This window comes from Rhododendron vialii, chromosome 3a (genome assembly GCF_030253575.1).
Source record: "Rhododendron vialii isolate Sample 1 chromosome 3a, ASM3025357v1".
NCBI lineage: Eukaryota > Viridiplantae > Streptophyta > Magnoliopsida > Ericales > Ericaceae > Rhododendron > Rhododendron vialii.
The window spans coordinates 11,013,766-11,036,145 of record NC_080559.1 but is presented as its reverse complement, the minus strand read 5'-3'; the positions used below and the strand labels follow the sequence as shown (position 1 = coordinate 11,036,145).

General features: G+C 38.7%; 2 protein-coding genes and 1 pseudogene across 3 annotated transcripts; 2 read left to right on the top strand and 1 right to left on the bottom strand.

Annotated features, from left to right (window-relative positions):
* Positions 1–345: 345 nt before the first annotated feature.
* On the bottom strand, positions 346–3,458 carry LOC131319459 (glycine-rich RNA-binding protein RZ1C-like). Of its 2 annotated transcripts, XM_058349700.1 has the most exons (3): positions 3,412–3,458; positions 1,967–2,673; positions 346–707 (listed from the first exon to the last, which is right to left on the bottom strand). In XM_058349700.1, the coding sequence occupies exons 2-3, from the start codon at positions 2,021–2,023 to the stop codon at positions 360–362; spliced, it is 405 nt and encodes a 134-aa protein (XP_058205683.1). In that variant the 5' UTR covers positions 2,024–2,673; positions 3,412–3,458; the 3' UTR covers positions 346–359. The 2 variants fall into 2 exon arrangements, with proteins under 2 accessions (XP_058205683.1, XP_058205682.1); XM_058349699.1 differs by lacking the exon at positions 3,412–3,458 and having other exon boundaries at positions 1,967–3,321.
* A 67-nt stretch (positions 3,459–3,525) lies between these two features.
* On the top strand, positions 3,526–5,152 carry LOC131319458 (UDP-glycosyltransferase 73C11-like; annotated as a pseudogene).
* A 3,278-nt stretch (positions 5,153–8,430) lies between these two features.
* On the top strand, positions 8,431–12,649 carry LOC131319457 (small ribosomal subunit protein bS16m/bS16c-like). Its single transcript, XM_058349698.1, has 4 exons — positions 8,431–8,644; positions 10,822–10,867; positions 12,069–12,284; positions 12,371–12,649. The coding sequence occupies exons 1-4, from the start codon at positions 8,512–8,514 to the stop codon at positions 12,477–12,479; spliced, it is 504 nt and encodes a 167-aa protein (XP_058205681.1). The 5' UTR covers positions 8,431–8,511; the 3' UTR covers positions 12,480–12,649.
* The last annotated feature ends 9,731 nt before the right edge of the window (positions 12,650–22,380 follow it).

The window sequence follows — 22,380 nt, the reverse complement described above, 5'->3', positions numbered from 1 at the left end:
CGACGACCATAGAGACGAGCGATCAGCAACGACAAAGTAAATCAAGCATCGAGCGAGTTCTCCTCGTCGAGTTTTTTGCGTGGATTTCTTATTCTCCCACTCATTTTTGCCAAAAAAAAAAAAATACTGATTTTGTATAAAAAATAAACTACAAATTAAAAAAAGGGATGGGGTGGGGTGAGGTGGGGGCACGTGACCCCGCGTGCCCCTTGCTCTATCCGCCCCTGCCTCCAATAGGAAACCTGTCATTGCTGTAACAATCACGAGTCTCGTACCTTCTCTGTGACCCAACTGCTCCCTGTCTCCATAGCGGCTCCCATCAAACCGGTCATCAAAAGTTCAAAACGGTCCAGTCCAAATCAATCACCGCCACCAAATCGTGAATGTGAAGAGAAACTACCGCCACCACCAGTTGAAGGGCATTCCCGTGCAAAATGACCCAAGCACCCACACTTGGAACACTCGAATTGTCCAACTGGCTTGTCCCCTGCCCTGTAAGTGTCCCGACCACTTGGCGCTTGTCCCCTACCATAGCCATAGTCAGGATCATCCCCATCCATTTTGGGCTGGGCCTTGTTCACAAAGATGACTAGACCGTCCAATTCCTGACCGTGCATCTCTCTGATTGAATCCTGCAAAGCCTGACGGTCTGCAAAGGTTATAAACCCGAATCCGCGAGGACAGCCAGTCTCCCTTTCCACCATGACCTATAGCAACCACTTAATATTAGTCTTATCAAAGAAGAAAGATTTCAGTATACCAGCGTGCCTAGAAATTGTTTTCTATTCAGAACAAACAGAAGTGAACCGATCAGTTTTGCAACAAAAATTAGTAAAATGCCATTTATGATGTCTCCCAAGACCAACATGGTAGGATGGAACACAATATTTGTGCAGTACTGTAACAAAACATAAACAGCTGGATATCAAACACACAAAACTTACAACAGTAGGAGGTATCAGGTTAAGGATATGTCGTCCATAAACCACCAAAAACAATGAGGAAATACCACTAAAACACGGAAAACAACATTCAATCAAGAATTTAAACATCATCAACTCAAACAAAATATCCCCTACCGAAAACTATTATACCGTAAATGTTAAAAGCACGTAAAATCAAGAGTCAAAAGTGATGAGATCCAAAATTACACTAACATGCAACATACCTTAAATTTGATGGGAAAAAAAAAGTGGTGTTGAATGTACGTACAAGACTACTTTCTTTTGATCAAGAAGGGAGGCTACAATGTTGCATACGCATGCGTGAGTGATGATGGCGCAGATAAGACAAGACATAGCAAGTTTGACAATAGAAAAAAAAATCACAAACACTTATTTTGACAACAATAAACATGTTTTACACATAGATTAAAACAATAACTAATTCATTTTTAATATCATAACTACATTTATAATCAACCACATAATAGCATTTCAAAATCATTTCTCACCTTCCACACAACAGAAATGAAGTGCCGATGAAAAGTCCTCAAATCTACTGAGGAAACTTTAATAGGAAAAAATTTGGCAGTTTTGGGATATAATTTTTTTTTTTTTTTTTTTTTTTTCGGGGGGGGGGGGGGGGGGGGGGGGGGGGGGAGGGGTGGGGGGAACATATATTCTCTACTTTGTTACTGAATCCAAGTTATTCCTTCCAAACTTGTCATCATTTTCATGGGCATCTAAGTGATGGAAACTTGTGTCCCTCCAAGTATTTAAAGTGAGGTCTGTGGTATAAAATTTTAGGGGTCATACTGGATCAGTTTGAGACTGTGCCTCTACCACAAACACGCTTCCTTCTCAGGAATATACGACTTCGTACAATATAGATAAATATGATTAAGCTGAACTTTCGCTACCAAACGCAATGCAGCAGGTTTTAGAGCTATAGTCATTCAGAAGGGTAAAGGAAAAAAACAACTTAACTCAAAACAGGCTGTTCAACTTTTGGCAAGAATTCTTACCCGAGAACGGTAGAATTGGCATGATTCCATGCTGACCGAAAAGCAAGGCATCCACATAGTTTTTCTAATGACCTAATCAATCTGGTCTTTGTAGCTACAGAAGTCACAGGAAACTACAGCATCCACCCACAGGTCTCTCAGGTACTTCAGGAAACCATTGGTAATAAATCTTCATGGGAAAGGCCGGACACATCATTACAAAGAAGCCACATTAGTAGACGAAATTTCTGCCTCGTGCCTGGTAAAGCAACTACTCTATTGCACTCGACTCCATTCGCAAGCAGATTATACTGGCACAAACTTGAAAATTGCAAGCACTAAAGCTGTTACACAGAATGCATCAGATATAGTCTTCCAAACATGTAGCCAAACTAGATGAATCTTGTTGCGCAACCCGTATGACTCACCTAGATCAGTCGGTCATACTCTTCCAGTGGGCTCAACTCAAACCTCCACCATTCCACTGACTACGGGCTGAATCAAGAAAACCTAAAATGCAGCCTCGAAGAAGACTTGGTCGGTATACAAAACTCATTATATTTAAAAGGAAACTAAATCCTCAACTTTGCAAGAACACTAAAACAAACCATGGAACCCACAGAACAACCAGTCGTCGAACAACTTTGCGCAACATGCACCATCACAACTTTGCTTTTCTGACTCGTAATTTGGCATATCCAAAGAAAATTGAAATCCAAATGCTTATTCTGCACAACAATGACAATATTAAGGCCGTATGCACTGGCAAATTGCTAACCAATCTAAGCCGCACTTAGCAACATCAAGCAAATAACATGTCCAAATATGAAAATAAGGGTGGTGTTCCCGGTATGCAATGACATAATATCAGCTGACAGCCACACAACAGCAATCAGACACTCTAACTCGAATAGCGCACACATACAATCCTGAGAGATGGCGCTTGCAATCAGACAACCAGGTATTAACGGTAGCTGTTGTCCTCATGTCAACTGAATAGTTCTTCCACAGCTCATAACACTCAAAAGGAAAGCGCATGAACATATATGATAAATGAGCTGTCCAGAGATGGTGAAATCCAAGTGAACAACAATCTCGCACATTGGCCATCATAACAAAACCAGAACTGGTATGAGAAGAGTATAACGAAAACAATAATGGTAAGTTCCCTGAAAAAAAAGGGGAAAAAGGAAATGCATAATTGAAGAGAAGATGTCAGAAACACCAACCACCAAATGCAACATATAACTAGTGAAAAATGAGAAATTAGTTAGCTCCCACTTTGACCATATGGAGCATTACGTAATTTTGTAATTTTCAAGTTTAAAAATAATGAGTTTATTAAAATCTAAAAATATACAATATGGATCTTTTTTCACGATGCAAAAAAATTGAAAAATTATTTTCATAAACTCATTATTTTTAATAAGCTCATTATTTTTAAGCTTGAAAATTGTAAAAAGTACTTGTATTTTAAGAAGGTTTAGTGGAATTGAGCCCAAGTCCTCCACAACCACAAGTCTCATCCCTCGATAAATCAACATCCTCTCTCACATGTATGCTCTTCCATCACCCAGCACAAAGGAGAAGAAAACTTTCTCAGACGAATTTGGCCTCCACCTTATCTTCCAAACACCAAAACTAAAAACTGAAAAAGCCTCACCATTTTCTCCCAATTTCCACCTTCTTGCAAAAATTTCCATCACTCCTACTCCTCCCAATCTTGCAAAAAAATGGCTTCACAAACCCCCCTCCACTTTCTCCTCCTCCCCCACCTAACCCAGGGCCACCTAATCCCCATGATAGACATGGCCAAACTACTAGCCCAACACCACATATCCATAACCCTAATCACCACACCCCTCAACGCCTCCCGTCTCGCCGCCACCGTCTCTCGGTCCGCCCAATCCGGCCTCAAAATCCAACTCCTCCAAGTCCCGTTTCCCACGTCCGAATCCGGCTTGCCCGACGGATGCGAAACCATGGACTCTCTCCCTTCCCGAGACCTATTCCCCAACTTCCTCACCGCCATTAAGCTCCTACAGCACCCAATAGAACATTTGATCGACGGCCTAAACCCCTGTATAAGTTGCATAATCTCCGATAAAAACCTAGCGTGGGCCTCGGAAACCGCGCGGAAGCGCGCGATCCCGAGGCTCGTTTTCGACGGGACGAGCTGTTTTTCCGCATTGTGCACGCATGTTTTGCTGAGTAGCAAAATTCACGAGGGTACGGCGTCCGACTCCGAGCCGTTTGTGGTGCCCGGTTTGCCCGACCGGATCGTGCTGACGAGGTCGCAGTTGCCGAACGCGGTTAACATGCCGGACGCGAAGGGTCTCCGGTTGGAAATCAGGGCGGCCGAGAGGGCGGCCTACGGGGCGGTGGTTAACAGTTTCGAGGAACTTGAACCGGAGTACGTCGAGGAATTCGGGAGGGTGAGAGGAGGGAAAGTGTGGTGTATCGGACCGGTTTCGTTGTGTAACAAAGATGATTCGGATAAGTTAGAGAGGGGAAGCAAATCATTGGTTGATGAGAAAAAGTGCTTGGAATGGCTTGATTTACAAGGCCCTGGGTCTGTGGTTTATGTTTGTTTCGGAAGTCTCGGGCGGTTTACGACACCGCAATTGGTGGAAATTGGGCTGGGCCTCGAGGCGTCGGGCCGGCCGTTTGTTTGGGTCGTAAGTGGGGGAAAATCGGAGGAGTTTGAGAATTGGATTGTGAAAGACGGATTCGAGGAGAGAAATAGAGGGAAGGGTGTTTTGGTCCGCGGTTGGGCCCCGCAAGTGCTGATATTGTCGCACTCTACGGTTGGGGGGTTCGTGACACACTGCGGGTGGAACTCCACGCTGGAAGGAGTGTGTGCCGGGGTGCCGATGGTGACGTGGCCGCTTTTCGCAGATCAGTTTTATAACGAGAAGTTGATCGTGGAATTGCTGCGGGTGGGAGTGCGGGTGGGAGTCGAGTTTGTTGTGAATTGGGGGCAAGAGGAGAAGTATGGGGTGGTGGTTGGGAGGTAAGGAGTGACGAGGGCAGTGGAGGAGTTGATGGGTGGAGGAGTGGAAGGGAGAGAGAGGAGGGCGAGGGCTAGGGAGCTTGGGGAGATGGCTAAGAGGGCTGTCGAGGAAGGTGGTTCTTCTTTCCTTAATATCGAACGTTTAATTCAGGACATAAGGGAACAAGTCATGGGCAACCAAATCACTAAATGAATGTGTAACTTATTCACGGCTCAGTCGTGAACAAATTCTTTACAGCAGCAACCAATCGCAACAGTTCAAAAGTGTTTTGTACAGTTGCGATTGACTCTGTAAACAGGTTATTCACGGCTCCTCCGCTAAAATGATCTTCTCATTAGGGATAAGAGCTGTCTCTGATCAGTATTACTTTCAGTAGAGTTGAGAAGAGTAGCGTACGTGCATCAAATATTGGTGAGCCATTGGATGCTTCTGGTTTATAATGCTATTGTCTTGGCAAATAAACATATTGCCAGATGGGAATCTCACTTTTGACTGTTTTGTATATACACCAGGTAAGGTTTAATTATGAGGTTCATATTGCGATAGACTTAAAAGCGTGATCAAGTAACCTTGTATTTTCTCCAGTGTCGCTACACCTAAATACAAATAAAATTTGTAAAAAAATTAGACTTATGACTTTTGCTACGAAAACGTCACCGTCACGTAATTCTCCGGAAGCTTTTTAGGATTATTCAAAGCTTCAAATATAGTCTTCACATTTGCTAGTTCAGTCAGGCTTTTGCTGTTTTGAGCAAAAAGAGATCGCCCGTGAGGCGTTTTTGAGGATTAAAAAAAACAATAAAACAAAAAACAAAAAGAGAATGGGTCGGTTAAAATTAGAGGTGACAAATGAGCGTGTTGGGTTGGGTATGGGCGTGTTGAAACGGGTCATGGGTCAAATATGAGCGGGTTAAATAGTAAATGGGTTGAAACGGGTCGTATGGAATATGGGTCAAGTCAAACCCAAACCGACCCGGCCCGTTTTTCCATCAAAATTTTGAACGGGTGTTGGAATTGGTAAACGTATGATCTAATCTCTCTTCTCTTTTAAAAAAGTGGCATATGAGTGATCGATCAGACTCAAAGGATGAAAAATTCAAGCCAATCAGTAGGACTCGAGGGTGTTGTAGTGCACGCCCCGCACTACAGCACCCTCAAGTTAAGTGATTTTTTTCTTGTTTCTATTAAATTTTTTTTGAATTTGTTTGTTTGCGTCAAATTGTTGTGACTTGATTCGTCTCATCGGGAGAAATCCGAAAAGTAAAAAAAAATGATCGAAACTCGTACTAATTTTTTGAATAAAGCAAAAAAAATGAGTTTCAATCAAATTTTTTTTACTTTTTCGATGCCTCTCAATTAGACAAATTAATAAAAACTGAACGAATTGATCAAGTCTTTATCGATATCCGAGTGAGTCAATTTTTTAATAAGAATTTCTTAAAAATATGTTTTAAACAAATTAAACAACTCTGATTATTAGCGTATTTGGGTCAAATTTTGTGTTTAAAACTCTATCCAATTATTCACGTAATTAACTTGCTTGTGGTTTTCCAAATCAATTGAGAGAGAGAGAGAGAGTCGCTGACATGTACAATGCCCACACTTCAAGCGTGAGGTAAGAGGTTCTGAACAAATTTTCGGAAAACAAGTTACGGGATTTTAGGAGTAAAACAACTCTCGTGCAAAATGAGTTTTTTTAATTCAAACCCATATTAAATCCATCAAAGAGCATATTCAGCCTTGATCTATTTTTAAAAAAATCACAAAAATTTCTCTCCAATCCTTGACCCAAATCCTTCTCCATTTTGGATTTTACCCATTTCTCTCCAAATCTGGAACAACTTTCGCCTTGACCAATTTCTTCAACGGCTAGTTAGAGAGAGAACCTTGTCTACAGTGGCGATAGGTCGAGGCAGTCATCGGTCAATGCAAAAAGTGGTGATGGCGTTGTGACCTCTAAGCCATCTTGGATCCCCCTAGAGTTGTTGTCTTCTCTTCTAGCCTCCTTCTCCAATGATGAATGAGTTTCAGAGTTGCCTTTCATGGTCATGTCCGGTTCTGTGTTTTGTGTGAAATTTTTTGTGTATGATTCTGGGAGAGAAAAGAATACAATTTCTCCTCATTTTAGGTTTGATTGATCTACTTCATTTACCATTATGCCATTAAGAATAAAACATAGTAGTATATTTTTGGGTAAAATTTGGATTTGATGGTTGGATACGTGCCTACCCAAAATGGATTTTTATCCTAAATTTGACTCAAAATTAAGGGAAAAAATAGTTGAAGGCTGGAGATGCTCTAAACCCATGTAAATATGGGTTTATATGGGTTGAACTCATATCAATCCGTTATGTAATATGAATGGGTTGGGTTGGGTTATGTTATAAATGGGCAAATTGGGCGGGTTAAAAAAATATGGGTTGAGATTGCCTTCGGTTAACATCCATCCCTTCTAAGTGTGTGTGTATATATACCCACACACACTTTAAATAAGGGAAAATTTCAAAAATAGCCATCAACCTTTACACCAAAATTTAATTAGACTCCTAATCTTTTAAAAACTTCAATTTTACTCCAAACGTTATATTCCGTTAATCAAAACGCCTCATTCCGTCCAAATGACTAACAGATTCCGTTAAAAGGCTCCGTTAAATATGGTCCCGATTGAATTTTGATGATCCGAGCCGTTCAATATTTTCAAAACGTGATTTGCTGGGAATTTTATAAAAATCAGCAAAAAAAAAATGACCGCGCAAGGCTTCATCTAAACAGTTTTTATTGAATAGTTTAATAAAATACTGTTCAAATCAAGCATTTTCTGGTCATTTTTTTTGTTGATTTCTCACAGGTACCATTAAAATCACGTTTTAATCACATTGAGTAGCTCCGATCATCGAAATTTGATCGAAAAATGGGAGGTGCAGACCGAAGCAAAATCCGAACGTCCGGACTTGAACAAAATCCAGATCGATCCACACCTCCCCTTTTCCAATCGAATTTCAATGATCAGAGCCGCTCAATATGATTAAAACGTGATTTTAAGGGTATCTGCGAGAAATCAGCAAAAAAAAAAGACCGGGAAGGATTTGATCTAAACAGTTTTTTATTGAACTATTCAATAAAAAGTTGTTCAGATCAAGCTCTTCCCCGGTCATTTTTTTTTTGCTGATTTCTCGCGAATAGCCTTAAAATCACGTTTTAAACATATTGAGCGGCTCGGATCATCGAAATTCGATCGGGACGCTATTTAATGGAGTTTTTAACGGAATCCGTTAGTCATTCGGACGGAAGGGGGCGTTTTGATTAACGGAATATAACGTCGGTAGTAAAATTGCAGTTTTTAAAAGGTTGAGGGTCTAATTGAATTTTGGTATAAAGGTTGGGGGCTATTTTGAAATTTTTCCGTTGAAATAATCCCTTCCAAGTTTCGAATACATAGCGGATAAAAAAAAAAAAAATAGTTTCGAATACAGAAACCCAAAACCCTCGCCGGCAGAACTCAACAGACTCACTAACAGAGAGAGAGAAGATCAAATCGGTGGGAGAATAAAAATGGTGGTGAGACTAAGGTTATCGAGGTTTGGATGCAAGAACAGGCCGTTCTATCGAGTAATGGCTGCCGATAGTAGATCTCCCAGAGACGGCAAGCACTTGGAAGTCTTGGGCTATTACAATCCCCTCCCGGGTAAACTTCTATAAAGAATATAAATGAACTCCCCTTTCTGTGCGGATAAGTAGAGTGATTTGGCAAGTCTTGCTTCATCTGTTGTAGATTGAATTGGTATTATGCGCTGAGTTATGCGAATTCTTCCCTGCTTATGATTACCTTGTTTGCTGAAATAACGTTGGTAATGAAAGAATTTGGATTGGAATCCCCTTAGAACCCAAAATGATTAGGCTTTGCTCTTTCTTGTATTGCTTCGAAATTTCAATTTGAACTAAACAAACGTATATTGTTAGAAAATTCTGACCGTAAGAGTGGAAAACCCGGAATAATTTGGCTATCTATTTGTCCAATTGCATCAAAATTCCTTTGATGGCATCCCTCTTTATTGTAAAAAGCAACCTTGATATCTATGTAGCCATAGCAATAGCCTTTGTTTCTTCGGTTAAAATCCCATTCATAGTTTATTGAAAGAATTAAAGCAAAGACCGGGAATGTAACCATCCATGGAGGCTGCTAGCAGGAATACGGGAATAAAGCAATTTCGCTTGCGGTTCAAAAAAAAAAAACAAAAAAAAAGCAATTTCGCTTATTGGTCTCCATAGCCGCAGCAGCAATTCAAAAGTCAACTATTGCGATTGAAAGAAATTCAACAGTGTTCGGAAGTGAACTGAAACACATTTTGTTCAAAGAGTCTGTAGTATTATATTGGCCAAACGGTGTTCAAACAGTGTATGCTATAAATGCGTTTCAAATGGTGTATGCTATTTAACGGTGTTCAAACGCATTCTGTTTCTAATCTTCTTAGAAACAGTACACTTTTTATGTTGTTCTATGTGTATTAGTCTATATAGTTGTTTCGGCTCCAAAGTAACTCAAGGACTGAGCGGGCGTGCCAGGACTTGTCGCGTCCAACGTAAAGGACTGAGTGCCCCTTTTCTGACTTCGAATCTGTGAGGGCGACAGTGCTGCAACCTAAGGGCTGGATTGCAATGAAGGTCCGTGGTTTTGCCTCTACGAGCGAGGACTTAATAATTTCCTAACCGTGTAGGAAAAGAAGTAACAACGTAAGAATAACTTTATTATATCGTAATAATAAAGTTGGGGATACAAGGGAGAGATCAATAATTTTGTTATGTCGTAATAACAAAATTGGGGGTACAAGAGAGATAGAAATGAGGGAGAAATGAGATAATTGCTTCGCTAGGAAGGCTTTTGGTTTTAAGCGTTGAGCTTGATTGGTGTGTGAACCCTTTTTTCCTCTTTGCTTCTAGTATTTATAAGCCACGGCATTGCATGCAAAAGGGTTTGCTGGCCTTCTTCTCGTGATGACACGTGTCCCATGTAACTCCTCCACTTGTACACTTCATGGGATAATGGGCAGTTGCTGGAGGTTAATAAAATTTACCCACATGCCTTTTTCTCCGTCATGGGAAGTTACTGGAGATAATGGAGTACTCCATTTCCCCATTTCGTGGGCACCAGAGAATAATGAGTCAGTTAACCACATGGCTTTGGAACAATTATTCCATGCATCATGGCCCGCAGTCTTCTTTGTTCCCAACGGTTGGAGTCAATCCACAACTGTTTATCCACAAATCATGGGCCAAGCCTCACAAAATAAAACATGGGTCAAGCTTCAAGACTAAAATTAATTGAGCCTTACTCCCAATCACCAACTTAATGCGGCCCATTAATTTTTAGCCCGAGAAAGCAATAGACATCGGCCCAATTTCATCAATAAATGACCCCTCCAGCGCTAGTCCAAGAATTGGTGCCAAAAACGGGTGTAAACAATAGTATTGGTGTATGCTATTTTTTCTATTTTTTTCACCTAGGTACGGCTAGCTTCAAAAGGCGCGCGCCTCTCGCCTAGGCCCCAACAGATCTTTGCGCCTTCTGCCCTTAACATCTACTGTCTGAACCAACCAATAGCATGTGTTTTCCCGTGTGTGTCCTATTGGCCTTCACCCATCCACCTCCCACACTTCTTCTATGTCGTAGTTCTGATTTCAATGGGAAGATTTTTCAGTTCACCTTTCGGCAGTTTGAAAGGTTGAATCTACTCGATATCTCCACCCAGAAATTGTGGGATTCAACATGTATTTTGTTTGTGTTGTCAACGAGTTGTTACTATCTGAAAGACTATTTTGATTTTGGTATCACTAATTGTTTTCGTTGTGTTTTCATTTGTGCAGGTCAAGATGGTGGTAAAAGAATGGGTCTTAAATTTGACAGAGTGAAGTAAGTAGCTTTGAGAGCGGCTCTCCTCCTAAGTCCTAACTTATAATCCCAAGTCTGTGATAAATACTGAAATGCTGCATTTAGGAAGTTCTTTTTATTTTTGGTTTGTTTGGATGGTTGTTGGGAACTTGGAAACTTTTATATCTTTGTGTCAGCACTATTCGACTGATGAAAAACTAATTAGATGACTGTCACTCCATGATGATGGGTAGCCAAACTGTTCAAATTGTGCAAGTTTGATTAAAATGAATATCTGATCATAATACTCTCTCAGATTGTTAATTGCTCGATTATCTAAAATTTTAGGATGTTAGGAGAATTTATCCTCAACTGTCAACTTGTGGAACAGGTATGAGGTATTACAATACTTGGATAGGATGCGAGGTTCATCTATATTATCTTTTGCTTCCACTTTTTATTGCTTATCAGTGTGATCTTTGGCTTATGATTCCATTTTCAAATTTTGGTAGATGACAATTTTAAAGATTAAGTTTTCACGACAAATGATAATCTATCATCGTATTAAGAAATAACAAATCACTTATCATTGGTTCATCTAGTTCGCCTTTTACGGCAAAGAAAAGAAATTAAGCTGAATGTTTTTCAAGTTTCTGTGACAGTGGTGCCTAAACTAACCGTGAGCAGGAACTAATTTTATAGAGAGTTTAGTATTTCGTTGCAAACTGTTATGTTCTTTCCTCTCAGACAGGGAGAAGGGAGTAAACACCTTCATTTTCAATGCCAGTGCAACTTTAAACGGGTGGAAAGGCTGTGGTTATGCTGATTGTCATGGTTGACCTTTTCCTCGTCCCCTTTCTATGCTAGGATTTGTTGTGTGCAACCAAGTTGTCTTAAGACTCTTAATGCTTTTTGTTCCATTCAAAGCTTATATACCTATTCAGTTAAATTTTTTTTTTTTTTTGAGCAGGACTTATTCAGTTTGTTAGAAGTTTAATCTTTCTTATACCGGAGTATAAGTTACGGTCTGCAAACAAGAAGTCTAGTCATTTTGGTCCTCAGCATGGCAATTTTGATGCTTGTCATGCTGAGAATTATTGAAAAGGCACCTGTATGCCGTAGATTTAAGTGACCGTTACGTAAAGAATCAACTTGGGGTTTGGTAAATGGCCTATCATGTATAGTTTGGCGACTTGGTTTGTTGAAAGCTTGCGGCAAAATGACTATTTTGTTTTGCTTTCAGGTATTGGCTATCAGTCGGCGCCCAGCCTTCAGAACCAGTCCAGCGCCTTTTGTTTAGAACAGGGTTGCTACCCCCTCCCCCAATGCTGGCTATGGGACGCAAAGGTGGGCCAAGGGACACCCGTCCAATCGATCCAATGACAGGGCGCTACTTGACACCTAATAAGCCAGCAACTGATGACGGACTGAAGGAGTCCGAAGGTGATGGACAGAGTGGGTAAGCATTATGGTGAAGATTGTTCAAGAACATTGTTAAACTGTCTGTAACTTTAGCACCTAAGATCTGGATATGGTTTCTCGCAGTTCTGCTCGTATTATGGAAGAGTTGTTTCATGTTGCGTTTGATTGTGAAACGAGTTCGATTTTCTCAAGTGACGAAGCAGCCTTGTGTGTAGAACCTTTTGATGCATAACTACATCTTGGTTGAGGAAATATCTTTGTCTTGCTCATGTCTCCGGCATTGTGTGTTCACAAAATCACTCCTGCAGTTTTAGCAGTGACAAACCATGATACTCCATCTATCTCCAATGTGTTTTTGGACATTACTCGAATGGAATGGGTTGTCCAACATTGGAACTTCAATTTCCTTGCTTTTTATTAGGTTGTTTGATTGGAATGGTAATTAGCAAGGCCTAATCTTGAGAGACGAATTTCCAGTAAAATAACCATACGAGGGAATTTTGGTGGATTTCAAATAAATGGTTTCTTTTGCCAAAAAAAAAAAGGGGTTCTATTTCTTTTAGTTTCATTGCCCCGCATTCCGATGATTGTACTCTCTTATTGATATCAATGAAGTTTTCAATTTCTAAAAAAAAAAAATAATAATTGTAGTAGAGGGCTAACCCAATACACAAGGCTTCCATCGTTACGAGGTCTGGGGAAGGGGTAGTGTATGCCGTCTTATTCATTGACAAATAGAAAATAACAACTCAATGAATGACCCTGTGGTGGAAATCCTCCATTGGTTTGTCATTTTGGAACTTGGTCAAGCAACTTCCAATGGTTAAGAACTTGAGGGTCTCCACACAAAACCTATTTATCTTTTAGATTGATTTTTGAGGTAACTTATTTTTACGCACTTTTGAAGAGAGTTTTCAACATTCTTTACCACATTGAAAAGTAAGATCAAGATGGCTGACAAAAATACTAAGATCAAGATGAACAAAATTTAAAAACTAATTAGATCCTCAATCCACACAAGGTTTTTGGTGTTATTTTTTGCATTTATCTGGAATGATGTTTTATGAAACACGAGATTATTGGATAAAAGAAAATTTGATGAAAAAATAAATAATCTCCCCTGACAAAACTATTCCCCCGTCCGTGCCTGTTTCTTTCTTTGGATCTCTGGAAAAATTGTCTAAATCTTTTATATCTAATATGGATCTTGTTTGATGAACTCCATTAATTTTGTTAAATAAGAATTCCAAAATTATAAAGATATTATACATTGTGAAATACAGTCAATTTTTTGAAAGGTCCCAAAAATGAAACAGATACAACAATTTGAAAGGAGGGGAGTAATAATTATGTCATTACATTATAGGAGGAGTATTTTCTTGTTGCGTAGGTATATACGAGTACTTATGCTCAATTTCAAAAGAGTAATCCGTTCCACATTCACTTCTTAAAAAAATAAGTACTTATTCACACTTCCCAAGACAGGTCACTCTTTCACAATACACCACTTTTAATTCAAAAAATAAGCTACTTCTCTCCAAATAAGTACTACTTTTTTGAGCATGTGTGGCTTATTCACGAAGGCTCCGTGAATCTCTCATTCACGGAGCCGCGCGATCTCGGCCTTTAATTTCGACTTTAACTATTCTCCTGAAAAATTTCATTAACATTCGAACCGTTCAAAACACTCTTGGACGATCGCAATTCACCTCCGTAAATAACTGTTCACGAAATCCTCCGTTAAAAAGTTTTTTCTCAAAAAAAAAAATGGTCAAGCTTAGTCGGTGTGTCCAAAAAAGAAAAAGAAAAGAGAAAGAGATTAGGACATACACAGTGGTATAATCAAAAGCCAATTATTTTTAAAGTTAATAATGTTAGTGCAAAAAATGGCTCACAATGGTATAATCAAACTTAACATCCTTAGAAATAATCAAATTTTGGACTTTGAATAACCAAAATTAGTAACATTTTTCAATAATCAAAATTTGTGGACCACACCACATAAGTTAACTAGTTCCAAAATTTGTATACACGCAAGTTTCAACTTGTATTTTCTTCTCTTCTTCGCCTACTCTATATATTTTTCACTTCACCCACAAATTATTTCTCTTTATTTCCCTCTAAAAGTGAAATTCATATCTCTCGATCATCTACAATTCAACCCATCATCGCTGGATTAAGGTATTTCACTCTTCTTTCTCATTTCTATTTTTTTCCCTTCAAAAAAATTCATAATAGGAGGGAAGAAAGTCACAAATTTTTTTCCAAAATTAAAAAAGGGAATCAATATATTTTTGCAAAAAAAGAAAAGACGTAAATGGAGGGAAGTGAATTGAGAGAGAGAGAGAGAGAGAGAGAGAGAGAGTGAAATTGTAGTGAATATCTTATTTTGGTTATGGACTAGAAGTAATCATTGTAAAGCTCAACAATCTCTTAAGTGAATAATCAAAAGCTGATGTGTCAACTTTTGTTTATTTTATTTATTTATTCTTATATCACTGTAGAGAAAGGAAAAACCATAAACCCTAAAAAACACTCCCGCGGAATGCTCTCCTGGTATGTATTTGCAGTATTGAGTACTGCTATTGGTACTGACGGTACCGTAGGGAAAATGCACGGACGGCCACCGGAAGGCCATCTCCGGCTACCGGACGGCCGATCCGAGCCGTCCAAAAATTTAAAAAATAAAACCGAATGGGTCTATGCGAGAATCAATGGCATCAGAGGTGTGTAGGGTACTTGATCCGAGCACCCCTTTTTTGTGTATATACACGTATATACAAATATACACGAAAAATGGGTGCTCGGATCAAGTACCCTATACACCTCGGATGCCATTGATTCTCGCGTAGGCCCACTCGGCTTTATTTTTTAAAATTTTTGGACGGCTCGGATCTGCCGTCCGGTGGCCGTCGGTGCATTTTCCCTATGGTCTCGTCGGTACCAATAGGATTTCTGGTATTTGCAAGACCTCGATGAGACTATACATCTACTCGACGCACGTGTAAACTAGTTCTTTCTTCGATTTGAGCAGTACGTTCTTACTCCGATTACGAAATGGATTTTGGTGCGGACTCTGATTTATCCCTTTTTATGCAGTCGATACGTATAGGTGTGCGTGTATAAGCTATTCCGAAGAGGATTTTGCGTGGTGCAGTGGACTGTGGAAATAATTTGAGAGTTTTTTTTTAGAAAGTCCAATGGCGAGGCTTCTTCGGAGCGACCCGTAAAGAAGACTTTTACAGACCCGTAAAGAAAACTTTTACAGGATTTATGGCGCTAAATCGGACATTTTTGGACGGTCTTGATTGAAAACCAATTATGACCGATAACAATTAATTTTGACTGTGCGAATGAATGGATGAAATTGTGCGAAGCCGTTATTCATGGTTTCTCTCTGGTTTCCTTTTGTTTTGTTTCTGAAAGCTAGATTCTAGCTAGACAGTTCTAAGCATCTGAATTGGGGATTTCCAATTGCTAATAAGTATTCATTCTATTCTAAATTGAAAGTTCCTTTTGAGAATTTCAACTATTTAAGAAAACATGGAATGATTACATCTATAATATCTATCATTTTCATCATTACTCCTATATTTTACTTACTTTAAAACACTTATATTCACATGTGAGGGAAACTTTTGAAAAATCACCAAATTTTTTCTTCCATTTTGGAACAACCCAAAATGGGACAATGGACTCTCGATTTGGAACTATGGGAGTATGTTGATAGATTTATTTACTATTTTTCTGTTTGAAAGTTACCAAATTCTTGTTGCAATCATTCTTCTAGGGATTTACCCTTTGTGAAAAATTTGTAATGTACTTTTTCCAAAATCGTGGGTTGGATGAAGCATTGGAATTGTTAAGTTAGTGCGTCAAACTTTCCTGGCAAAGTTCTTTACAATGAGATGAGGTATTAGTTGAACACAAATGGCTTCCATTGTCCACATCATATCCAACCATGAATTTACACAAATTTTTTTTTTTTTTTTGGGGTCAAACGGAAACTTGAATTTGCACATTTTGTCCATGTGTGTAGGTCTCATAACCTAGTTAAATGTCCATATTATCTGTTTTTGATCTGAAGATGAAATTGCATTTGTCCTTGCAACTTTCAACTGGAAACATATTCAGCATAAAATTTTGCGGTAAAAAGGGAGGAACATTTTGGATTGAGGGAACTAGAAACACGAAGTTAAAAAATTGCATGTTTCAGACTCCTGCATTCATTGTGAATCTTAAGAACGACGGCAGAACATGCGATTGGAAGTACATGCCACTTTTTAACTCAACTTTTATTTGGCAGGGTTGCAGAATAGGGCTATTAGTACCACCTTCCAATATATGCAGCTTTTCTACTAAAGGTACTATTGCAAGCAACATGGATGCAATTAATTTGTTCTCTTTCCCTCTTGCATCATTCATCCCTGATTATTATTATTGTCATCTTTATGCCTGGTTGAAGGTAGAAGGAAATCTAAATCAGAAGGGAGTGATTCTAATGAAGAGAATTTGTCCACGAAAGAGCTGGCCTTACAACAAGCATTGGATCAGATCACTACCTCATTTGGAAGGGATCTATCATGTGGTTAGGTAGGTCTGTCTCTCCTAGCTAGACAAGTTCCAGTGGTGTCTACAGGATCTTCTTCTTTGGATATGGCTCTGGGGATTGGTGGACTTCCAAAGGTATCCTTTAGCAGTTGGAATTTAAATGACTACTTGTTTTCGGTGCTGCGAATTTGTCGAATAACGAGTATTAATACAGTTTCTGGTTGTTCTTCGACTGTTTTTTGTTTTGCATTTAGGCAATGTGTCAAAGACTCAAATGTGTTGTCTGGCCACACGTTTTGATGAAATATATAATTGCTTCTTTTGTTTTTTTCTTGGGCGACGGGAATATTCCATTCTGCTGGCAGCTACTGTCCAACATTTTCTGTAACTAATATTTTTATTGAACTACCGTGGCCTGGTTTGGCTTAATAATCCTTGTTGGTTTTTTTTTTTTTTTTTTGTATTCATTCAAATTTTTTCTGCATTTGTTAGTTTTGCATGAATTTTTTTTCTGGATTATTGGTTCGTCTCAAAGAAAGAAATCTAAAAAGTAAAAATTATGTTCACATAGATATTTTTTTTAAATAACAAAAATAATCCAAAATTTAAGTGATCCATTGTGCATAGTTCGTAGAATGCTCCCAGAGGCAGCTGAGGGTCCTCCTTATGTTACTATGAAGATGTGGCAATGAATCCCAAAGGAATTTGGAGTACCATATCTCGATTTCTATTTGACATTGCCCCGGAATTCGTAGACTCGAACCACTTTTGTGCGACTGCTAGAAATAAAGGTTATATACATAACCTCCCAATCCACTACAGGTTCCAGATTCATCCACCTATATATCCACTCAAAATACACCAAGCCTTTCCTCATACAAAAAAGAGATTTTTTCGTATTTGTCTTTATTTATTAAAAAAAATCTGCGTTGAACATAATCATAAATAATTAAATTTCTCTCGTCAAGACAAACCAATAATCTACAAAAAATTGACGCAAAACTAACGAATGCGAAAAATTTGAATAAAGGGAAACACACTAATCCACGCATATTAATTATTAAGCCAAACCATTGATATGTTAATACGCGCGTACACTTTCTGTTTGCTTGTGCAGATGAGATACCAAACTAATGTAGTAAGTAATTTCAAATAACTTTAGTTCATGCATTGTAGAGTTTGACTGTGATTGTCAGATTGAATTAGATGATTTGCCAGTTTCTTCCTCTACCTATATTGGAACCATAAGCTCGATCGGTCACCATTCTTGGACATTTTGTTTACTTGTTAGGATTATGTTGCTGTGACAGGTATTGTTATCTTGTATTGCTACAACTCAACTGTATAGGCTTGGATCACCGACTCCATGTATTCAGTTCTAATTGTTCTTTCCAATCTGAGACACATTACAGGCCGTATCCGTATGTACTAAATGCTTGAAATTCGATGTTTATATGCTGCCCGACACATACAAGCATATTATTTTGTACGTTGTAGCTTAATTGTATGGCTGTATTGTGTGTAAATCTGTTCTATTTCTCTGCACAGAGAGTTGGCAGAAGACAGAATTGTGATCCCAAGGAATCTTTTTTCTTTTTTTCCTGGCTGCTTAATGTCTTACTGGATTTCTGCAGGGGCGTGTTGTGAAGATATACGTACGGTCCTGAAGCTTCTGGGAAAACAACCCTTGCTCTCCATGTAATTGCCGAAGCACAGAAGCAAGGAGGTTACTAGCTCTTTGAGATAAGATATATATATATATATATATATATATATATATATATATATATATATATATATATATATATCGTAATTAACGTTATCTGAATCATCAAAGACATAGTATGGATGATTGGCTGAATTTGTTGATGAGATGTCTGATGCGTAACATTCTTGTCCTATTCAAGTTATATTTTTTTGATTGTTTGAACTCTGAAGTGCAGGATTGGTTTGGGATCCAATTAATCACTTCTTTCGCCTTTTTTGGTTCTAATAATGCTCGCCGCTTTCCATGTGTATGTCACAAATGAATGGCTACCTTTTCAGTCGACATGAAGTTAACGTACGTAGTCAAGTGCTTTAGTTTTTCTTATTTCTTCTTTTGCGAAATCCATTGACCAAAATCTGGCTACAAGAACAGACGGACATAAAATAATTAACTAACTCAATTGTTTGTCCGTGATTTTATTTCTTTTGGATGGACGGGGGGGACGGCCTAACGAATATTCCGTGATTGATACAAGGGGAGAAGTCTCTTAGCATAATTGTAAGATGAATAAGATATAATAGGACAAACTGGTAGCTTGTGCAGGCTAGCTCTTAGTTTGAATATCTATCATTGACACGTATGTATTGTATTTTATTGTTTGTCTTCTTGATGAAAGGTATATATATATCCTTTGTAGTTGGTTATAAAATCAGTTTCTTCCGTTGATTCAGAGTTTTATATGGGTGCAGGTTACTGTGTTTTTTTTGTAGATGCTGAGCCATGCTCTTGAAGGCGGATCCACCATACGCCCTTTAAATTTTATTTTTTTTCGGTTTTGTATATATATTATTTATGTTGAATGCATGTAAGGAGTTGTTGTTAGTGTAGTGTTAAAGTACTCTCTTTCTTAACAAGAGGTGGCAGGTTCGAGACTTTGCCCATGCTCTCCTGCAGGTTCTTTCTGCCTGCCTTTTCCCAAAAGGCAGAGTAGAATATATATATATATATTCCCCCAACAGGCAGAGTAGAAAATCAAAAGGCAGAGTAGAATATATATATATATATTCCCCCAACAGGCAGAGTAGAAAATGTGTTTTTTTTCTTCTTTTCAAAAGGCAGTAGAAAATAGTAGTATGTATCTTGATTTTTATACTATTCATGGGTTTGAGTCTACCCCCGCATTGCATTTGTATACTTTTTGTCCCCAAAATTGTAATAGTAGAGTTAGTAATAGAAGAATAGATGATGAACATATGATAATGAATATAGTCAAGGTGCGCAAGCTTGTCCAAATAGCTAATTATTAAAATACATATATACTTTAAAATTGTTAATTTATCATGAATGCTGAAATTATTTTGGAGTAAATGTGCTTAACTGTAATTCATATATATACTAACCAACAACAATCGCAGCCTATGAGTCCATTTTGTTGATCTATATACTTAGTCCTATTTTGGATCTTTTGTTGTGTTTTAATCAGTGTTTTGGCTGTGACAGGTTGCTGCCCGCCCTTGTACCCAAAGGTGAACTCGATGGTGAGATGGGGTATGCCCCCCGCGCCCCCCCCCCCCCCCCCCCCCCCCCCCCCCCCCACCAACACACACACACACACACAACATGGCAATGCAAGCTAGATTGATGAGCCAGGCAGGCTACTTCCCAGTTGGACGTTGTGGTAATTGTAATTTTATTCAATTTGTATATGGATGTAGTAGTACTATAAAGTGTGAAGTGAAATAAAGTAAAAATAGTGCTTTACTTTTAGTCATGTCATTCCTTTAGGAATGAGTGAATTATGTATCACAGGTGGAATAGTAAGTCTAATTATGTGTACCACCTTTCGGGAACCTTCCTGAGTGGTGATAAATATGTGTTGTCGTAAGTGTGTAGTATTATTGATGTAAAGTAAGGTGTGATGTAAGCAATATATGATGTAAGCAAGAATATACTCTTGCTAGTGTTTCCTCCTTTTATGCTCCATTTTCTTTTCTACGGATGTTCTTAAATAGAAAATGTTCACATCCTCTACTAAATCTAAAGGTTTCTTTTTGCCTTGCGCGCGATCCCGTCACTAGCTAGTGAATAAAAAGAGAGTAATTGTTAGGTAGTTCGGGAACTTCATTACATCAATCTGCAACATCAACTCGCAGAAAACCACCCTGGCAACCTCAACTTTTCCTCTCCTCTACCAACTGCTCGGCGGGAAAGGCCGGCCCACTCAAACGTACCGTTCTCCCTTCTTTTAAGGCACACTGACACTCACGACGGGACTCTCTTCTCAAACATCCACTCTCCCTTTTACCGTTTTCCTTCGCATTCCCATCTCCCTTTTAAGGTTTTGATTTACTTCCCCATTTTCCTTTATTTAATCCAACTATTCATTTCTTCTGCACGGTGATTAGGATAGTGTATTCTTTGATTCTGGAACTTGTATTAAATTTTGATGTGTTAATTTACTTGGACACCTACAATTGTAGAGTTGCTCTGAATTTTTAAACCTGCTCCCGCAATTTGTTGAATCTCCCATGGATTGTCTTGGTAGGGATGTATTTAGATCTTCAATTTGTGGAGGGAAAAGAGACAAATTGACCGACGAACGAACAAGTGGCTGGCGATCTGAGATGGAATTGGAAATCTACAAGAGTGGGAATAAAGCCGCCGGAGTATATTAGTTGGATGAGCAGAGGCTCAACACTTTCTACTGGTATATATCACGCACAAATTTCTTTGCTTTTGTTTTGGTTATGGCCAAAAGGCCTCTATCTCTCGAGATACAATCGTGTTTTGCTAATTTTATGGAGTTTTTGTTTGATGAAAGTTAGAACTTAGAAGAAATGTTGCTTTAAGTAGATATGATTCTGTCCACTATTTTGGCTGATAGGCCTGGTTGGTGATTCATAAAAGAACTAGAAAAACCGTCAGCCGAAAACACTTATTCGCCGATTACGTGTTCGGAAAAATGCCAACAGGGGAAGAAGAGGTATGAAGACTTCTTATATATGTCTCCCTTTTCTTGTGTTGTCTTTTTTCTTTTGGTTTGACCATGTGCTGATGGAAAAAGGAAAATTCGTTGAAGGTGTGAGTCGTGTGACAATCTATAGGTTTTACCGTCGAATTCAATTGTTTGATGAGTGAAATAAGCCAATGATCCAAGAGAATGGATTTACCGAGTCATTAAAGGTGCAGTTTGATGGAGTCAAGTTTTATATTGTATATCTATTTTTCGACAGGATCCCTTGTCACCGCCTACATTTGAAAAGGTCCATTTGTTGCCAGTTTTGTATTGTACGGAGTAATTCTTTGTATACGCGTTGGTGAGTTGTTTGACCACGTGTATGATTTTTCTTTGTTGTCTCAGTGGATTGATAAACACCTTCAATCGGAGAAGTATGTACGAATTATGCTTCAATCAGAGAAGTATCTATCTAGATCTTCACAAAAATGCTTAAAATTTTAAATTCGGAAGATGTTGGTCGTCCTCAAGAATAATGTCAAGTTGTCAACTTTCATATGGCCGACTTGTTGGACTTCATTTTTGACTGATTTGTTATCTTAAACCTTAAAGGGCATTGCTTAGTACAAGGTTTGCACATGTTTTTCAGATTCTTGGGTACTCCACAGGAAACTGTAAGTTGCCGAAACTAAGGCTGTAGGTCGTACTTTGATTTCACTTATCAATTTTGAGTAATCTGGTCACTCTATTTGATTAAGACGAGATGTATCTCAAGTTCTAGTCTGTGAGTTTCAGTGCTAATTTTCAATAATGGGAAATAGAAAGAAATTTTTCCATCCGTTAAGATGGATCATTCGATGAGAATGAGAAAGAAGTTTTGCAGGATTGCTTCCAATTCTGCTACAAGCCATCAGGACT

Bases quoted from the DNA above. Each gene is read 5' to 3' on its own strand.
- LOC131319459 (XM_058349700.1), bottom strand. From the start codon at position 2,023: ATGTGGATGCCTTGCTTTTCGGTCAGCATGGAATCATGCCAATTCTAC. The intron at 708-1,966 runs GTAAGAATTCTT...TGGTTGCTATAG, and splicing joins GCCAATTCTACCGTTCTCGG to GTCATGGTGGAAAGGGAGAC.
- LOC131319457 (XM_058349698.1), top strand. From the start codon at position 8,512: ATGGTGGTGAGACTAAGGTTATCGAGGTTTGGATGCAAGAACAGGCCG. The intron at 10,868-12,068 runs GTAAGTAGCTTT...TTTTGCTTTCAG, and splicing joins CTTAAATTTGACAGAGTGAA to GTATTGGCTATCAGTCGGCG. The intron at 12,285-12,370 runs GTAAGCATTATG...GGTTTCTCGCAG, and splicing joins GAAGGTGATGGACAGAGTGG to TTCTGCTCGTATTATGGAAG.